The sequence below is a fragment of the Ascaphus truei genome, chromosome 5 (assembly GCF_040206685.1).
Source record: "Ascaphus truei isolate aAscTru1 chromosome 5, aAscTru1.hap1, whole genome shotgun sequence".
Lineage (NCBI taxonomy): Eukaryota > Metazoa > Chordata > Amphibia > Anura > Ascaphidae > Ascaphus > Ascaphus truei.
The window spans coordinates 17,327,271-17,343,398 of NC_134487.1; the positions used below are offsets into that span (position 1 = coordinate 17,327,271).

Genomic DNA, 16,128 nt, shown 5'->3' on the forward strand with positions numbered 1-16,128 from the left:
TTGCATAAGATGCAGTAACCCCCTAGAACTCCTATTTGTACACTCTCCTATGTCTGTTGCGGTTAAACTGACAAGAAGACAGTGCGACTGATCAATGGAACATATAAGTTCTGAGATAAGAACCTGTATGTGAAACCCCTTGGACACAGTATGAAATATTATGTTGATTAAAATAATTTATTTGTTTTGAAATGATAAAAAATGGTGAGGTGTATTGGCACACAATGAACTAATACTCTGTATACAAAACACACAACATGACAAATAATCAGAGGTAAATACTGCTCTGATGGTAAGTGTGAACGAGTCCCATTGAAATAGTAGCTGTGATCCAAAGACAGGATACGAGTCTAATGCCTAGTGCACCTTATTAACCCTAAAGGGTGCGTGTTGTTAATGTTACAATACTCATATTAGTACTGTATGTAGCGTGAGTATTAGATTGGCTTCCTGTAGCATGAGTACCTCCCGATGGTGTACTGATGTGCATTTAATTATCTGTGAAAGTGCCTCCATATTGCAACTCTCCTCCTCGGAGGTGTGTTAACAACTCAGCAGATTGCCCTATGATCAACGAGGTCTTAATTAAAGCATATAAATCACTCGTATGGTAAGTATAAGCTCACTTATTGGTGGCAGCCACCTCCACCTCATAAACCTGTCTATGTTTGCACTAACCATGATGCATAAACAGGTCCTCGAATAGTGACTCTCATTTTCACCAACAGCACGATTTGACCTATTCGAATGGGTTAAAGACACGCATCTATTCACGAGGAAGCTGTATCTTCATAAATTCTTTAGAGTAAGACAGCGACTGGCCCAAAGGGACACATCACCGAGTGATATGAATGAACAGGAAGCTCAATTCCTAGAGGAATATATGGCACTCCTAAGAGAGAACGAAAGAGACCTAACAACCGCTCCTTTTACTGACCTAAAAGCAAGTTCACTCTTCTCTCCATCCTCCAGTACTAGTCCAAATGTGGAAGTATTCATTCGATTAGTTACTAAGGATCTTGATAGTGTCCCAACGTCAATACAATAAAGTAATCTAAACATGGCGCAAAGACTAGCACTAAAGGAAATTGAGGATGAACCGTCTATTATTATAAAACCATCCGACAAAGGTGGAAATGTTGCCATACAAACTAGAGAGGACTACACTAAAGAGAATCTCAGATTACTGTCGGATAGATCCTGCTATACAATCTTGGACAGCGACCCCACTTATCAGTATAGACAAGAACTCCTAATAATACTCAATGAAGGATTGAACCATCACACACTAACACAAAAGGAATACAACTTCATCCTGGGATCTGTATCCAGAATAGCAACGTTTTATAGCCTATCAAAAGACAAACAACAAAGACAAGATTCCATCACCAGGACGTCCAATAGTACAGTAGAGGCAACGTTTATTCTAACATTTGCTGTAAATTAGCCGGGTTACATTCTGGGTATGTGCTGGGTATGTGCTGGGTATGTTCTGGGCTAGTTTGAGGCACGTTTAAGGCATTTTTGCATTGACTAACGACCCATAGGATTAACACAGCAGGGATCCCTGTCAATCCAATTCAGTTTGAATGGGACTGCCAGGGACCCCCGCTGTTAATCTGATAGGCCATTAATCAATGCAGAAATGCTGGGGCTAGTTTAAGGAAAGTTTAAGGCATGTATTCAGAATGTACCTGGGTGTACCTGGGTCTTTTGGGGAATTGCCACTGTTTTTTGTTAGAATAATCTCTGCCTCTACTGTATACGGTATTGATAGCACTCAATATGTGAGTATATATGTTGACATAATATTGAGATCCTATGTAACCAAGCTACCGTCACACCTCAAAGACACCAGTGATGTGCTCAGACGTCTTGAGGGCATATCAACCAGTGAGGACGTCCTGATGGTGGGATTAGACGTCGAAGGTTTGTACACCAGCATCCCGCATCAAACAGGGATGCTGGCAGTTAAACATTTTTTATGGTCAAGGGGGACCAACCTGATAGAGCACACCGAGCTTACTCTCAAACTTTTAGATGTTGTACTAAGGCCCATCATCTTTCTGTTCAACAATAAACTTTACCGCCAAACCCAGTGTATAGCTATGGGCACAACTTGTGCCCCTACTTATGCAAACTTGTACCTGGCTGGTGGGAAGAAGTTACTGTCTTTGGAGAGACTTGGAACATCTCTCCCAGTATGTGGAGCTATGGATCCGCTTCATAGATTATGTATTCATGCTCTGGAAGGGTACAGATGCTGCACTTAATGAGTTTATCTTAGCCTTAAACTGTAACAACCATAATCTCTACAGGCATCCTGACTACCACAATTTTTAGGAAAAAGACCTCCACCAAGAACCTCCTTCGAGTAGATACACATCATCCGCAACACCAGGTACTCAACATCCTAGTTGGTCAATTCCTGCGTTTACGTAGGAATTGCTCTACGGTCACTGAATTTGACAAACAAGCTTCAAACATGACATCAAGATTTCTTGAAAGAGGGTACACGAAATCGTGCCTTAAAAAGGCCGACAAAAGGGTGAAATATTCTGATTGCAACACACTACTAACTCCAAAACCATCAGGGACACCCGAGGACAAGACTATACGTTTTATAGGAACTTACAATTCACAGTGGCAAACCATCAATAAAGTCCTGTCTAAATACTGGCATATACTTCTCGAAGATACAGATCTCAGAGAAGTACTCAAACCCCGCCCAACCTTGGTAAGTAGGAGGGCTAAGAATCTTAAAGACATACTGGTTCGCAGCCATATGCCCCTACTACGTTCACCCACCTAGATACCGGAAAAAACTAATGTTTTTTTTAAGATGTGGACGCTGCAAATCTTGCCCATTTATGGTGCCCTCCAAGAAATTCTTAAATTCAGAAAACAGTCAAAACTTTAATATCAAACAATTCATAAACTCTCAGACCGAAGGAATGATTTATCTAATGACCTGCAGATGCGGGAAACAATACGTAGGTAAAACTAGACCCCAACTATGCAGAAGGATTCCAGAACTTGTAGGCTCAATTCGCAACAAATTAGAGACCCCTGTAGCACGTCACAACAATGAGATACATTCAGGGGATACCAAAGTGATGAGCTGCAGAGGAATCGACTACCTCAAAATTGGCCCTAGAAAGGGCTATATAGCACAACACGTTAACTCCAGGATAACGAAAAGAACCCAGTTAGCTCCACTCAAAGTAATTATACCGGCCCTAGAAGGGGCAACTGGGACAAAAACCTGCTGAAGTGTGAGACCAAATGGATCTATCGACTTCAGAGCCAGTCCCATAAAGGGCTGAATGACGGCTTCTTGTCCACACCCTTCCTTTGATAGGCCAGTCTACAATAAACTTTTGAGCTTGAAATCTATTCTGATCTCTCTTAATAAAAGAAATATAAAATAATGTAAGGGTTTTTCTGGAACCCCCTTGACCCACCCAATCTCAGATTGGCCCCTGTGGTCTAACCGGTCCCCATTACATGGTTGTGTCTGGTGGTGCACCATTTGGCTACAGGACTCCTGAGTCTCCCGCATGATGTTAGTGGGGATATCAGCAAGACAGATGCTGAGGTAGTGTGCTCTGAGTCCTACTTATATCCAGTGCAGCGCCTCCACCTCATCAGGATCTCTGCGTCCGCAGGGAGATGGATCTGATGAGGAACTCGTTCGTGGTGCCTTCCTCTGCTGAGTAACTCCACACTCACACATGAGGGTTTTGTTGAACTTGGGCATCTTTATTTGCATAGTTAGACAGACTGCCCCTCACAGCAGTTGTACTTAGCCGCTCATTTCTTTGCTGCTCATCCTTTCAGAAGGTCATGTCTTCCAAATGTAGTTGGGTCACCTCTCCCCGCAGGGAGATCACCACCTGTGTCAGGTCCCTGATCACAGTGCAGATCCTATAAAATATATCTGACAGCATTGGTTGCTGCAGACCTTCAGAACTCAACCCTACTCTGAATAACACCTTTCTTAACCACTAACTTTGGGCAGTGCTGTGTCTTATATAACTTAGGGAATAGCCACACCTCTTGTGTCACTAACAGTGGACACAGAGTATGCTGCCACTCCCCTGGTGTACATAAGACACCTCACCAGGGTGTGAGGGCAAACCTCCATGATTGATGCTGGCAATCCTGCATACCTACCAGGTTTACTGCCAGCATGAGAGAGAACTGTATACCATTTTTATACATGGCTACAATAATGTGCACCAATAATATCACTCCATGTGCTCATAGAAATATCTTATATCCAAATATCATTGAGCACGAAATAAATAATAAATGTGCACCAATAATATTAATCAGAGTGCTCCTCAAGTAATATAGAGAAGTAATCATGCAATATTATCTTATATACAAATATCAGAGTCTAAGTGACATTCTGCATATGCATTCCACTTTATATCTTTAAATTAATCATCAGGGGTTAATAACCATAACCCCGCCCCATCTCAAAACAGGGAGTGTATTTAAACTCACCATTAACAAGTCTGGCACCTCCCTCGAAATCGGCGAAACGTATGTCGGGAGACGTGATTACGTAATTCTGTAGGCAGTCCTGTAGTCAGCTGTGATACTAACAGGCAGCACCGATCGAATCTCTGATGTCCCGCTGCAACCGCATAAAGGCTCCTGGCTTCAAGAAGCACTATGCTTCTCCTAACAATACCTTATAATGGACACACTGCTACCATTACACTCCATAGCGAATAGAATACTTACTCGCTAGGGTAGTGAACTTTAGCGCTTAAGAAGTCACACCACCAAGTGCCCAGACAGCTCAGAAAACAGCTGGGGAAGGGTGGAAAATACCCATACTCTCCTAGGCAAGTAGATTGCATACTCGCTACGGCAGTGATCACGAGCGCTCATATGACACCTACCTTACTGATGTTATAACTAAACAGCTGAGGGGAACTACTCCCATTCTGCTGTACACAATTATATGTACAGACACTCTGTGGTGAAGTGAGATTATACTTACCATACGAGTGATTTATGTGCTTTAATTAAGACCCCGTTGATCATGGGGGAATCAGCTGAGTTGTTAACACACCTCCGAGGTGGAGAGTTGCAATATGGAGGCACTTTCACAGATAATGTAACGCACATTACGTACACCATCGGCCATCGGGAGGTACTCCTGCTACAGTAAGCCAATCCAATACTCATGCGACATACCAATATGAGTATTGTATATTGTTATATGTTTCCCTGTGATCCCTGCTAATCGACAACTATAGCAGATATCACAAGAGGGCTCTAACTTGTACTGACAGCAGTATTCCAATTGCAGCAATTTAGCCAACAGCACCTCTCTGATATAGCAATTAAACCCAGAGAGAAGTACTATAATTACAAGCAATGGTATTACTTCACCTCACGACACTGCATCAACCAAGGACAAACTTAGAGATACATTTTGGCTACTAAGCATGTAATAGGTATGACCTCTTCTACAAGGAAGATTGAATGTATATCTAATTCAGTGTAATCACAGAAGCCCCTGTAATAACATAAGCTCGTACTTGCTCCTACACTATCACTATTGCACAGTCCCTATAGGTCAACAAGTCCCGACGCTGCCGACTGGCTTAAGACTTAAAGGAAGCACCATAAAACCAGTCTATTGAGCTCCCCGATCAACGAGGACACTAGCAAGCATGCTGGCTCTAAATGGTACGAGCCGCGTGTTTCAGAATAGACAATAACAACACACACCGTTTAGGGTTAATAAGGTGCACTAGGCATTAGACTCGTGTCCTGTCTTTGGATCACAGCTACAATGGGACTCGTTCACACTTACCATCAGAGCAGTATTTACCCCTGATTATTTGTCATGTTGTGTGTTTTGTATACAGTGTCTTAGTTCATTGTGTGCCGATAAACCCCACCATTTTTTATCATTTGAAAACAAATAAAGTATTTTAATCAACATAATATGTCCCACTGTTTGCAAGGGGTTTCACATACAGGCTCTTATCTCAGAACCTGTAAGTTCCATTTATCCGCCGCACTGTCTTCTTGTCAGTTTAACCGCGACATACATACATAGGAGAGTGGACAAGTGGGGGTCCTAGGGGGTTACTGCATCTTATGCAACCAACCCCAACACTGTCAGTCACATATATATATATTGTGACAGAAACCGGGGAATTGTAATAAATGCGATATAGAGGGATCCCAGGATACTGGACAGCTTCTATCCTGTTATTTTTGATGTTCCTACATGGAATACCCATACATATTTGTACATTTCTAAGCGAGAGTAAGAGTGTATGTGAGCATTCAGCTTCTGTGCAGCAATGTGTGACTGTAGGTACTATAACACTTTTACAAATGAGAGGACATTGTGCGATAATTACTAAGTGGTACTAAGATGTAAGGCTCATTTGCGTGTATTGGCTGCAACGTGCCTCACTGCTTAGTAATTATAGGCAGAAAAATCACCCTTACCAGAGGAGGGGGGGGGGGGGGTGGATCAGCGGGCACCACTGTGCAGGAAAGAGATGCAGACGGCTGGACTGGGCTAAAAAAATACTTTATTAAATCATGAATTTAAAAACCAAGAGGAGGGGAGCAATCCCCTGCACCTCTAACGCGTTTCACCCAGATATGGGCTTTTTCAAAGAGCTTTTCTTTTTTTTAAAAAGCCCATATCTGGGTGAAACGCGTTAGAGGTGCAGGGGATTGCTCCCCTCCTCTTGGTTTTTAAATTCATGATTTAATAAAGTATTTTTTTAGCCCAGTCCAGCCGTCTGCATCTCTTTCCTGCACAGTGGTGCCTGCTGATCTACCCCCCACCCTCTTCTGGTAAGGGTGATTTTTCTGCCTGCATCTATCTACAGCAAGGAGCACACTGATCTGGTAGCAGCCATGGACTTATGTGAGTACATCATGTTCTTTAATTGTGGGAGCTGCCCCAGGTTCATTTGATCAACAGTTGCTAGTTTATTTAGGGGTCTGGGAGGGTCTCAGGACCTTTCCCTGACATCCCTTATTTTTCTAGCCAGATCTTGTTCCAACTAGGGGTTATGCAAACAGCTCCACATAAAACCTCATCATTACTATAGATCCGGATGCAGTACTCATTTTTTCAAGTGGGTTATATGCTTTGTAGCACTAGTAATTGAGGGTCACCTCAATTTCCATTTGCTTAGTAAATATGGTCAATTATCTTTTAAAATACCTCTTCTACATATTTCCTAAGCAGTCTTCTGTCTCAAAGCGCCTCCGATGCTGGAAGACACCTTCCAGACCATTGACTTGAATGGGCCCGAACGTGTCCTCCAGCGGTGGATGGTGGCTAATCTCTCCATGTGCTACCTCTTTCCTTCTCCACGGTATCTCTTACTCTGTGCCCATTTCACATTCACACTTCTGTGTCTTTAGATTCCTTGTACATGTAAAAAAATAAATCTGAATTAACCCATCAATAAAACCCCTTAGCAAAATGTTGCCTACTCGTCTATCAAAATAATAGGGAATTTATATATGTGCAGTGTTTTTAGTAGTTAAACATAACAGGACATGTTCACCACCAGATCATGGTTTGCATGGAGCAGCCTTGCAGTTCCAGTGGTAGGAGCTCATACAATGAAATAAAAATGCTTGGCATAGCCATAGACATATAATTGGGGGTAGGAAGTTTCTAAATGAATTCCTCCTTTCTGGATTCTATGACTGTTGTAGTTATGTGAAACATGGCAGTGTAAGTGGGTCAAACAGCCCTTGCCTGCTTTCCATTTCTGTTTTGAATTGGTTGGTACTAACTGTTATCTGGGGATATATACAGTACTACACCTTATTCCATAATCCAAATTAAGCAGTGCTTGTGTAGTTAAGGGCCAGGCCTTTGAAATAGGCAACCCTGAGTCTGAATACACTGACCAACTGCATGCATTCTCTTCTTATGAAAATGAAAAACTCAGTAAAGATAACATTTAAAAAAGGATTGCCACCTGGAAACGTGGGCAATACTCGCTTATCAAAGGGTTTATTTATCATTGTCTCCCATGTGCAAACCGAGTGAAAAACCACTACTAATATAGTGCACCAGATGTATCAAAGAAACAACTCGTATTACTCTGCTTTCAATGGGATTATTTTTCTTGTATAAATCTGATGCTGTTTCTTACACTCATTTGTCCCAGTTTTGCTTCTAGGAGACTGGTAAATGGATCCCTTTAATATATCACCCGCATCATCATGTCTCAAACAGCTGTCTGTCTTACCTGCGTTGCTAGCACATCCCTCTAAAGATGACAATATCAGTCCGATCACAGGCAGGAGGAGTTCCATGGAACACAATCCCTTCTCTTTACCAGGCAAAAAAAAGGAAGTGAAATAGCGTTGACTCTGAGTGTTTGAGATCACATAAAATATATGTGTGTTTTCTCGTGTGATCGAAGCACACTGAGCACCGTGACTTTGGACAAAGCTAGAATGTGCTCATCACGTCCCTGCCCACGGTCTTTGTGACACTGTACAGAATATACAGGTATTAACATTTTAGCCAGGAAATCACACTCAAAGAACTAAAAAGCTGTCGCTTGTAGGAAGTGGTTTGGTTATAGTGCTCTGGCATTCAGATTCCAATGAGCCATAGTTTCATTACCTAGATAAGGGCACAATACTCTCAGTTCTCACTTACTAAAGATGAGTCTTACTTACCACACATCATTGCCTTTTATTCCTAGAATTAATGTGCTTATTATAGTAAATAATGGTTAGGTCGTTTGGCCTGCATGTCAGGTGCAATGAACAGCACAAGGATTACTAGTCAAATCTAATAGACAATATTGGAGTTTTTTTTTCTTTGATAAAGCTGGTGCTGTCTTTTTGCACATGTACTGGTCCGGTTTTGTATCTGGGAAAGTTTGGTTAATGCCACCGGGGAAGACTTACTCATAAAAGTCAGGTTTGTGTGTGTGACCTACGATAGACCGAGGAGGAATGAGAAGAGAGGAATGGGAATAGACTTGGATGTACATATGTGTTAAGCCTAAAAGAGGGCCCAGCCTGGGTCAGAGATTGCAAAGAAATGGAGGGGAGAAAAGTGGAGGACACTATAAGGGCAAATGGAGAAAGATGAAGAGTAGGATTGTATTGAGGGATTAAGGGAGAGACCTACAGCTGCTCATAGAGTCCCAGGCTTTAGCCTTAGAATTGTGTGTGCGAGCTACTGTAGACTGAAGCGGAATGAGGCGATTGGAATAAGAACATACTTTTGTCTGTGCGTATGTATGGCTTAGACCTGAAAGAAGTCCAAAAGAGGATTCACCTGTTGACTCACGAAGAGACAACCCTTCAGCACTCAGGAGAGGAACCCCTGTTCCTCACCGTGGGAGAAATCCCTTGGACTGAAAGACTAGCGTGTTAATCGGGTTAATCATGTTTGTTACCTATGTCTAGGGCTTGTTACAGATGCATTTTGATGGGTATAATCATGTTCATCATCACATTGGATTCAATGTTATTTGAAGTTGTTTACTCTGAATTCATGCAGATAATTGTGGTTTCGTACATTAATCAGTAGTGGTTTTCACCTTCAGACAAGATTAAATAACTTATAGAAAGATACTTCCTAGCTAGGTACTGGTTTCAAGCTTATGGATACTCAATTATATTCATGATTATCAAGTTATACTCATTGTCTCTCCCTCATGACCTACTATATCTTGTTCTCCATTTCCCTATTGACCTGTCTCTTGGTCATTTTGGATCACTTTGATCCTTGGTACTGATATATTGATCTCCTGATTAATTCCTGATCAAACATAACCGATTAGTGATGTCACTTACTGAGATTTGAAGTAGATTATGATCTATTAATTGACTTCCGTACTCAGATATAGAGTATGACCCTAGAGGAATATTCAACCTGACATTTAAAAAATATATATCTTTAAGAATCCTTATTTTTTTTAAATAGTCTTTAATATTTTCTTGATCTATTGTTTTAGTTCACTGTTGGGGTTTCTAAAACTTGTGGTTTTTTTTTATGTTTGACATATTATCCCGTGCGATTGATGCACCCATTGCACCAGAGGTCCACAAGGATATCGTTTTCAGAATTGAGGTTCCCATGGAGCTTGTTACTATAACCAATCGGGACGCAAATCTGGGTTGCTATGACTGGATCCTGTGGGCCCCCTTAGCTCTACAATGATGCTTGTAATATAACCGTTTTAATATAGCAAGAATGGATAAATCTTAGGAACCTTGTGACCCTTGGCAAAAGATCACTACATTAATATTATTACACATCTACATAACATTCCCCATAAACGCTGTGCTGGTGTATGTCTGTGTCTGAGGCTGCGGCCACCCAATCCTGGTTATCAAGGCCAGTGCGATGGTGCCGGCATGCAGTTTGAGCTTGTTAATGCAAATAAGTGTAGCAGGCCTGTACTTTGCAAAATACTTCGGTACCACTTTTAGTCTGAAATCGTCGAGGGTCCCCTCTGATGGTGCTCGCTCCTCCATGCTGCTTTCACTGCAACGATCTGCTGGGCCTCCTGCACGATCTGCTGTTCTCCGTTCAGTCAATGCCTGCTCCCTTTAGTGGAACGCAAACTGTCACACGCAGTCAATCCTGAAGTACTTCAGGCTCAGGCAGATATGCTGTAGCCGCTCTCCCCTTACAGCTTTGCCCCTGCGTGTCCTGCCAGGGACTCTAAGGCCCCACTGTTCGCTGCTGCGCATGCTACGGCGAGCGTGGCAAACACACAGTACGGCCTCTATGGGGCTGGCCTCAGTAACTACCAATGCGTGCCTGTAGGAAGCGCGATGAGCGACCGCCTTTGCCTAAAGACAAGAAATTTGTCTTTTGGCGCGGCAGGCGAGCGTTTGCCACGTCACGGCTTCAGTTCAGCCAATGAGGGTGAACAAGCCGCGTGACGTCATGGCCGCTCCCCCGCCACACCCCTGTCACGCCTCCCCATCGCGAGTTGCCTGGAGTCCATCAGATTGCACTGATGCAGGGAACGAGCACCGCCAGGCACCGCATCGCGGGGGGCGCCACGTGCGCACTGGGGCTGCAGCCTTAGAGAGTTCCTTCCTTAGTCCCGCCTCTCCAGAGTCCAATCTCATTGGCTGAGGCCCTGTCCATGACAAGTCACATCCTCCTGTACCGGACGTGGCTCCCTGCTGCAGCACAGAAAGCTGTGAATTGTAGTTTAATATTGCAGCCAAGGGGCAGTGTATGTGTATCAGCTGCCTGAAATTACAAGGGGGTTACAGACAAAAACCGAGCAGGGGTAGTGCAGAGACGAAAGGGCCCCTCTTGCACCAAGAGTTAACTTTGGACAAAACTGAAAGTTCATGTGTCAAACTTTTATTAATACCAATCAAAATAGTGTATAAAAATCACTACATCTATTTTTAAAGAAGCAGACAGGCAGAGGGCTGAATATGGAGATAGTAGTAACTGAATATATGGTATACCCCTTTTAAGTGAAGACACAGAAAAAAACAATTTCTCCACGGTTAGCCTATTAAAGAAAACAATGTCGCTGCTGGATTAGATCGAGGTATTGTGGCAGTGCAGGAGTTGGAGTGTTCTTATAGCACTGTATATATCAGCGGTGCGCAAACAGGGGGACGCACTCCCCAGGGGGGCGGGAGATTTGTCTGGGGGGGCCGCGGACCATTGCAGAGGCTCTGCGCTCTTCCCCCAGGCATTTAATTTAATGCCGGGGGATCGCGTGAGGCCCCTGCAACAGGAAACTTACCTGGAATCAGACACGTCTCCATGGCAACGCGGCTTCAAATGACGCTGCGGCGTCATGTGACATCATGCGACCCCGGCGCATCATTTGACGTATCTAGAAGGTAAGAGAGGGGGCGCAAGACCAGGGGAGGCCTGGCAGGGGGGCGCAGCTTAAAAAGTTTGCGCTCCCCTGGTTTATATCATGCTCATGGTCTTGATATATTGATATTTTTATCATAAATTGACACTATTTTCAATAAAGATTAACAGACAGGAAAATGTTTTGGGGAAAGACATGTTACCCATGTTTAAAATCCTTGTGGCATGTACTTTTAGAAAATAATACTTTTGTGGAAGTATTTTTATGCTAAGGGGTAGATTTGCCTTGTCAATGAGGGCGTGTACCTTGTACACGCAGCCCTGAACAATTCAACAGTCTTGCTCATTTTGGTTCAGTATTGTCCCAAAAAGTATATACACCTATTCATATCCGGTGTACTCAAGCAACCAGGGGAAATAATAAATAAATCAAATTCCTTTTAATGAAAGGAGGAAGTTTGCTAGATAAATGTGCAACAATAGGATTATATTAAGTAAAAGAAAATTAATCTTGGTCACAGTTAGAGATGGGTGAATCTTTCACTGGCTGTTGGTGCGAATGTGGGAGTTCCTTTCACCTACCTTCGTTCCAATGCTTGCAATGCCGCCCGCCACCACTAGGAGAGGGAGATCGAGACCCCTATTTTAGAAGAGCCTCAAATACGTTTGAGCTCCCCTGCTCACGCTGTAGCTAACCATACTTATGGACAGTATTCCCCTGGCTTTCTTTAAAAGCCGATCACTGCCACTTCCTGGTTGCCAGTTCAATGTGCCGTGTGCACAAAAAGCCAAACACCTGAGATACCTGGGAGATATGCTAATTGATTGGGTATACAAAGTATAGGAAGGAAGCCAGGGGAATGTCTCTGTCTCTCTCTGTCTCTCTCTGTCTCTTCTCTCTTCTCTCTTTCTCTCTCTCTCACTCTCTTGCTCACTCTCTTTCTCTCTCTCTCTCTCACTCTCTCCTCCCTCACCCACATTTCAGGGTGTGGAAGTTCTGGGTGAATCGAATCTTACAGCATTCACATGAGCATTTGCCCAAATGTTTAACTGTCCAACCCGCCTACGAATATTTCTCTGCGAATTGAATTTTGTTTAAAAAAAAAAAAAAAAAAAACCCAGCAAACAGTTCACAGCTCAAATGTTGATACATTTTCTCACCTTTAGTCACAATATACAATCCATTCAAGATTACACACAGATTAAAAAAACTTAATTTGTGCTGATAAAAGTGATGTATAATTAGTTGGTCTCCTCTTGGGTTACTTATTTATATAGAGTACTAATGTGGGTTATTGAATTATCATTAATACTAAACTTATTTAACAGGCTGGGATACCAAAATAGTAAAGTAAAACACATTGGTAATTGGTGGGTTAAAATAGCAACTTTATTCCCCAAAAATATGTTACCATTCACTACTACACATTTTACTTCCTAATCAATGAAGTGTCTCTATTAAAACACATCTCTTTTAACAGGCTCCTTTTAAGTCACAGTAATGGATTAATTCTCAGGAGTTACAAATAATCAGTGCATTTCAAAGAAATAGCCGGATTGTCTTGAAAATACTCGAGGGGAAGAAAAATATTTAATGCAAAACATTATCTTCAATGGGTCAGGTAAAAATAATACAGATGATAATCTGTTACACATGAAGAATAACTTGTGCTATAAAAGCTTTACAATTCTCTTGTTGTCTTTATTTAGCTGAGAAAGAGATAGGATAACGTGTTAGGGGTTATTGCCCCTTCATCAGGTTCACTATTGTTTGCGTGCAATGGTTTATCATCTGTATCTTTATAATTGTTGTGCATAGGGGATCCTGGCTTGTATCCAGACGGCACCGAGTTCATATCATCTGATCGCATCAGACAGATAAAAAGGCTGGCTCACGTCCTCAGAAGAGCATACTCAAAAGTTTCCGTGCCTGGTAAATATAGTCTGAAACATTATAATATGAAAAGTAGCAGAAAGATACTGTAGTCAAATTGTGATTGCCTCTAAGGCGGGGTCCACCGACTGCTGCAGAACAAGGCGTTTTGACGCTCTATCTCTACCTAATGTTAGGCCGTGCCTATAGTGCTGTCGTTGGCGACGGCGACGTCACCTGAAGTTATGTTTCGCCGGGCGGCCGGGTCGCGGGATTCCGGCAATTTGATTTGTTCAAGGGCCGTCACGTGACGCGACGGCCCTTGAAAAATCAAATTTTGCTGGCTTCAGGTTTTCGCGATGGCTTGTGTTTGTTTTCGGGCGATGTTGCGTCGCCGGCACTATAAGCGCGGCCTGTAGACGCACTTACCAGAATGCCCTCCAACTGTCTCTGTGCGTTCTTCCTACCTGCCAATTAGATTGTAAGCTCTTTGGAGCTCCTTTTTCTATATGTTACTTTTATGTCTGAAGCACTTCTTCCCATTATGTGTTATTTGTATGTAACACAGTCGTCGTCCCCCCCAATCGCAGATAGGGACCATGTGTGGGAATCTACATGTACAGTTAGGTCCGGAAATAATTGGACACTGATATAAGTTTTGTTATTTCGGCTGTGTACCAAAATAAATTAAAGTTACAGTTAAATAATGAATATGGGCTTAAAGTGCAGTCTATCAGCTTTAATTTGAGGGTATTCACATCCAAATTGGAGGAAGGGTTTAGGAATTACATCTCTTTAATATGTAGCCCCCTCTTTTTCAAGGGACCAAAAGTAAATTGGACAATTGACTCAAAAGCTGTTTCATGGACAGGTGTGGGCTATTCCTTCATTATTTCATCATCAATTAAGCAGGTAAAAGGTCTGGAGTTGATTCCAGGTGTGGCATTCGCATTTGGAAGCTGTTGCTGTGAACTCACAACATGCGGTCAAAGGAGCTCTCAATGCAAGTGAAACAGGGCATTCTTAGGCTGCAAAAAAAAAAAAGAAAATCCATCAGAGAGATAGCAGGAACATTAGGAGCGGCCAAATCAACAGTTTAGTACTTTCTAAGAAAAAAAGAACGCACTCGTGAACTCTGCAACACAAAAAGGCCTGGACGTCCACGGAAGACAACAGTGGTGGATGATCGTAGGATCCTTTCCATGGTAAAGAAAAACCCCTTCACAACCTCCAGCCAAGTGAAGAACACTCTCCAGGAGGTAGGCATATCATTATCCAAGTCTACCATAAAGAGAAGACTTCACGGGAGCAAATACAGAGGGTTCACCACAAGGTGCAAACCATTCATAAGCCTCAAGAATAGAAAGGCCAGATTAGACTTTGCCAAACAATATCTAAAAAAAACAGCCCAGTTCTGGAACAGCATTTTTGGACAGATGAAACTAAGATCAACCTGTACCAGAATGATGGGAAGAAAAAAGTATGGATAAGGCTTGGAAAGGCTCATTAGCCGAAGCATACCACATCATCTGTAAAACACGGTGGGGGCAGTGTGATGGCATGGGCATGCATGGCTTACAATGGCACTGGGTTACTAGTATTTATTGATGATGTGACAGAAGACAGAAGCAGCCGGATGAATTCTGACGTGTATAGAGATATATTGCATGCTCAGATTCAGCCAAATTCAGCGAAGTTGATTGGACGGCGCTTCACTTTTCAGATGGACAATGACCCAAAACATACTGCAAAAGCAACCCAGGAGTTTTTTTAAGGCAAAGAAGTGGAATATTCTGCAATGGCCGAGTCAATCACCTGATCTCAACCTGATCGAGCATGCATTTCACTTGCTGAAGACAAAACTTAAGGCAGAAAGACCCACGAACAAACAACAACTGAAGGCAGCTGCAGTAAAGGCCTGGCATAGTATCACAAAGGAGGAAACCCAGCGTTTGGTGATGTCCATGTGTTCCAGACTTCAAGCAGTCATTGCCTGCAAAGGATTCTCGACAAAGTATTAAAAATGAACATTATATTTATGACTGTGTTAATTTGTCCAAATAAGGGGACTGTGTATGAAAATGGTTGCAATTTCTAAACGTTTCATACTATATTTTTGTTCAACCCCTTGAAGTAAAGCAGAAAGTCTGCACTTCCATTGAATCTCGGATATTTCATTTCAAATTCATTGTGGTGGCGTACAGAGCCAAAATTATGAAAATTGTGTTAGTGTCCAATTATGTCCGGACCTAACTGTATTACCGTGTCTGGTGCAATACCTGTTCGGCTCACAGAAGGCCTGATCCTCCGCTGATGGGAACCTGGGGTGTATTCTGGAACGTCTGCTCGTAGCGCCTCCACCTGTGTAGGATTCTAGTGTGTAGAATAACCCCTGACACAGGACCCACAT

The 16,128-nt window shown here is 42.6% G+C and overlaps 1 protein-coding gene across 2 annotated transcripts in view; it reads right to left on the reverse strand.

Annotated features, from left to right (window-relative positions):
• Positions 1–8,505, reverse strand: part of LOC142494356 (uncharacterized) — a 60,065-nt gene extending 51,560 nt beyond the window's left edge. For both annotated transcript variants that reach the window (XM_075598915.1, XM_075598914.1), the window contains exon 1: positions 8,268–8,505. In XM_075598915.1, the coding sequence (XP_075455030.1) occupies positions 8,268–8,334 (67 nt within the window). In that variant the 5' untranslated portion in view covers positions 8,335–8,505. The remainder of the gene's footprint in view (positions 1–8,267) is intronic.
• Between the last annotated feature and the right edge of the window lie 7,623 nt (positions 8,506–16,128).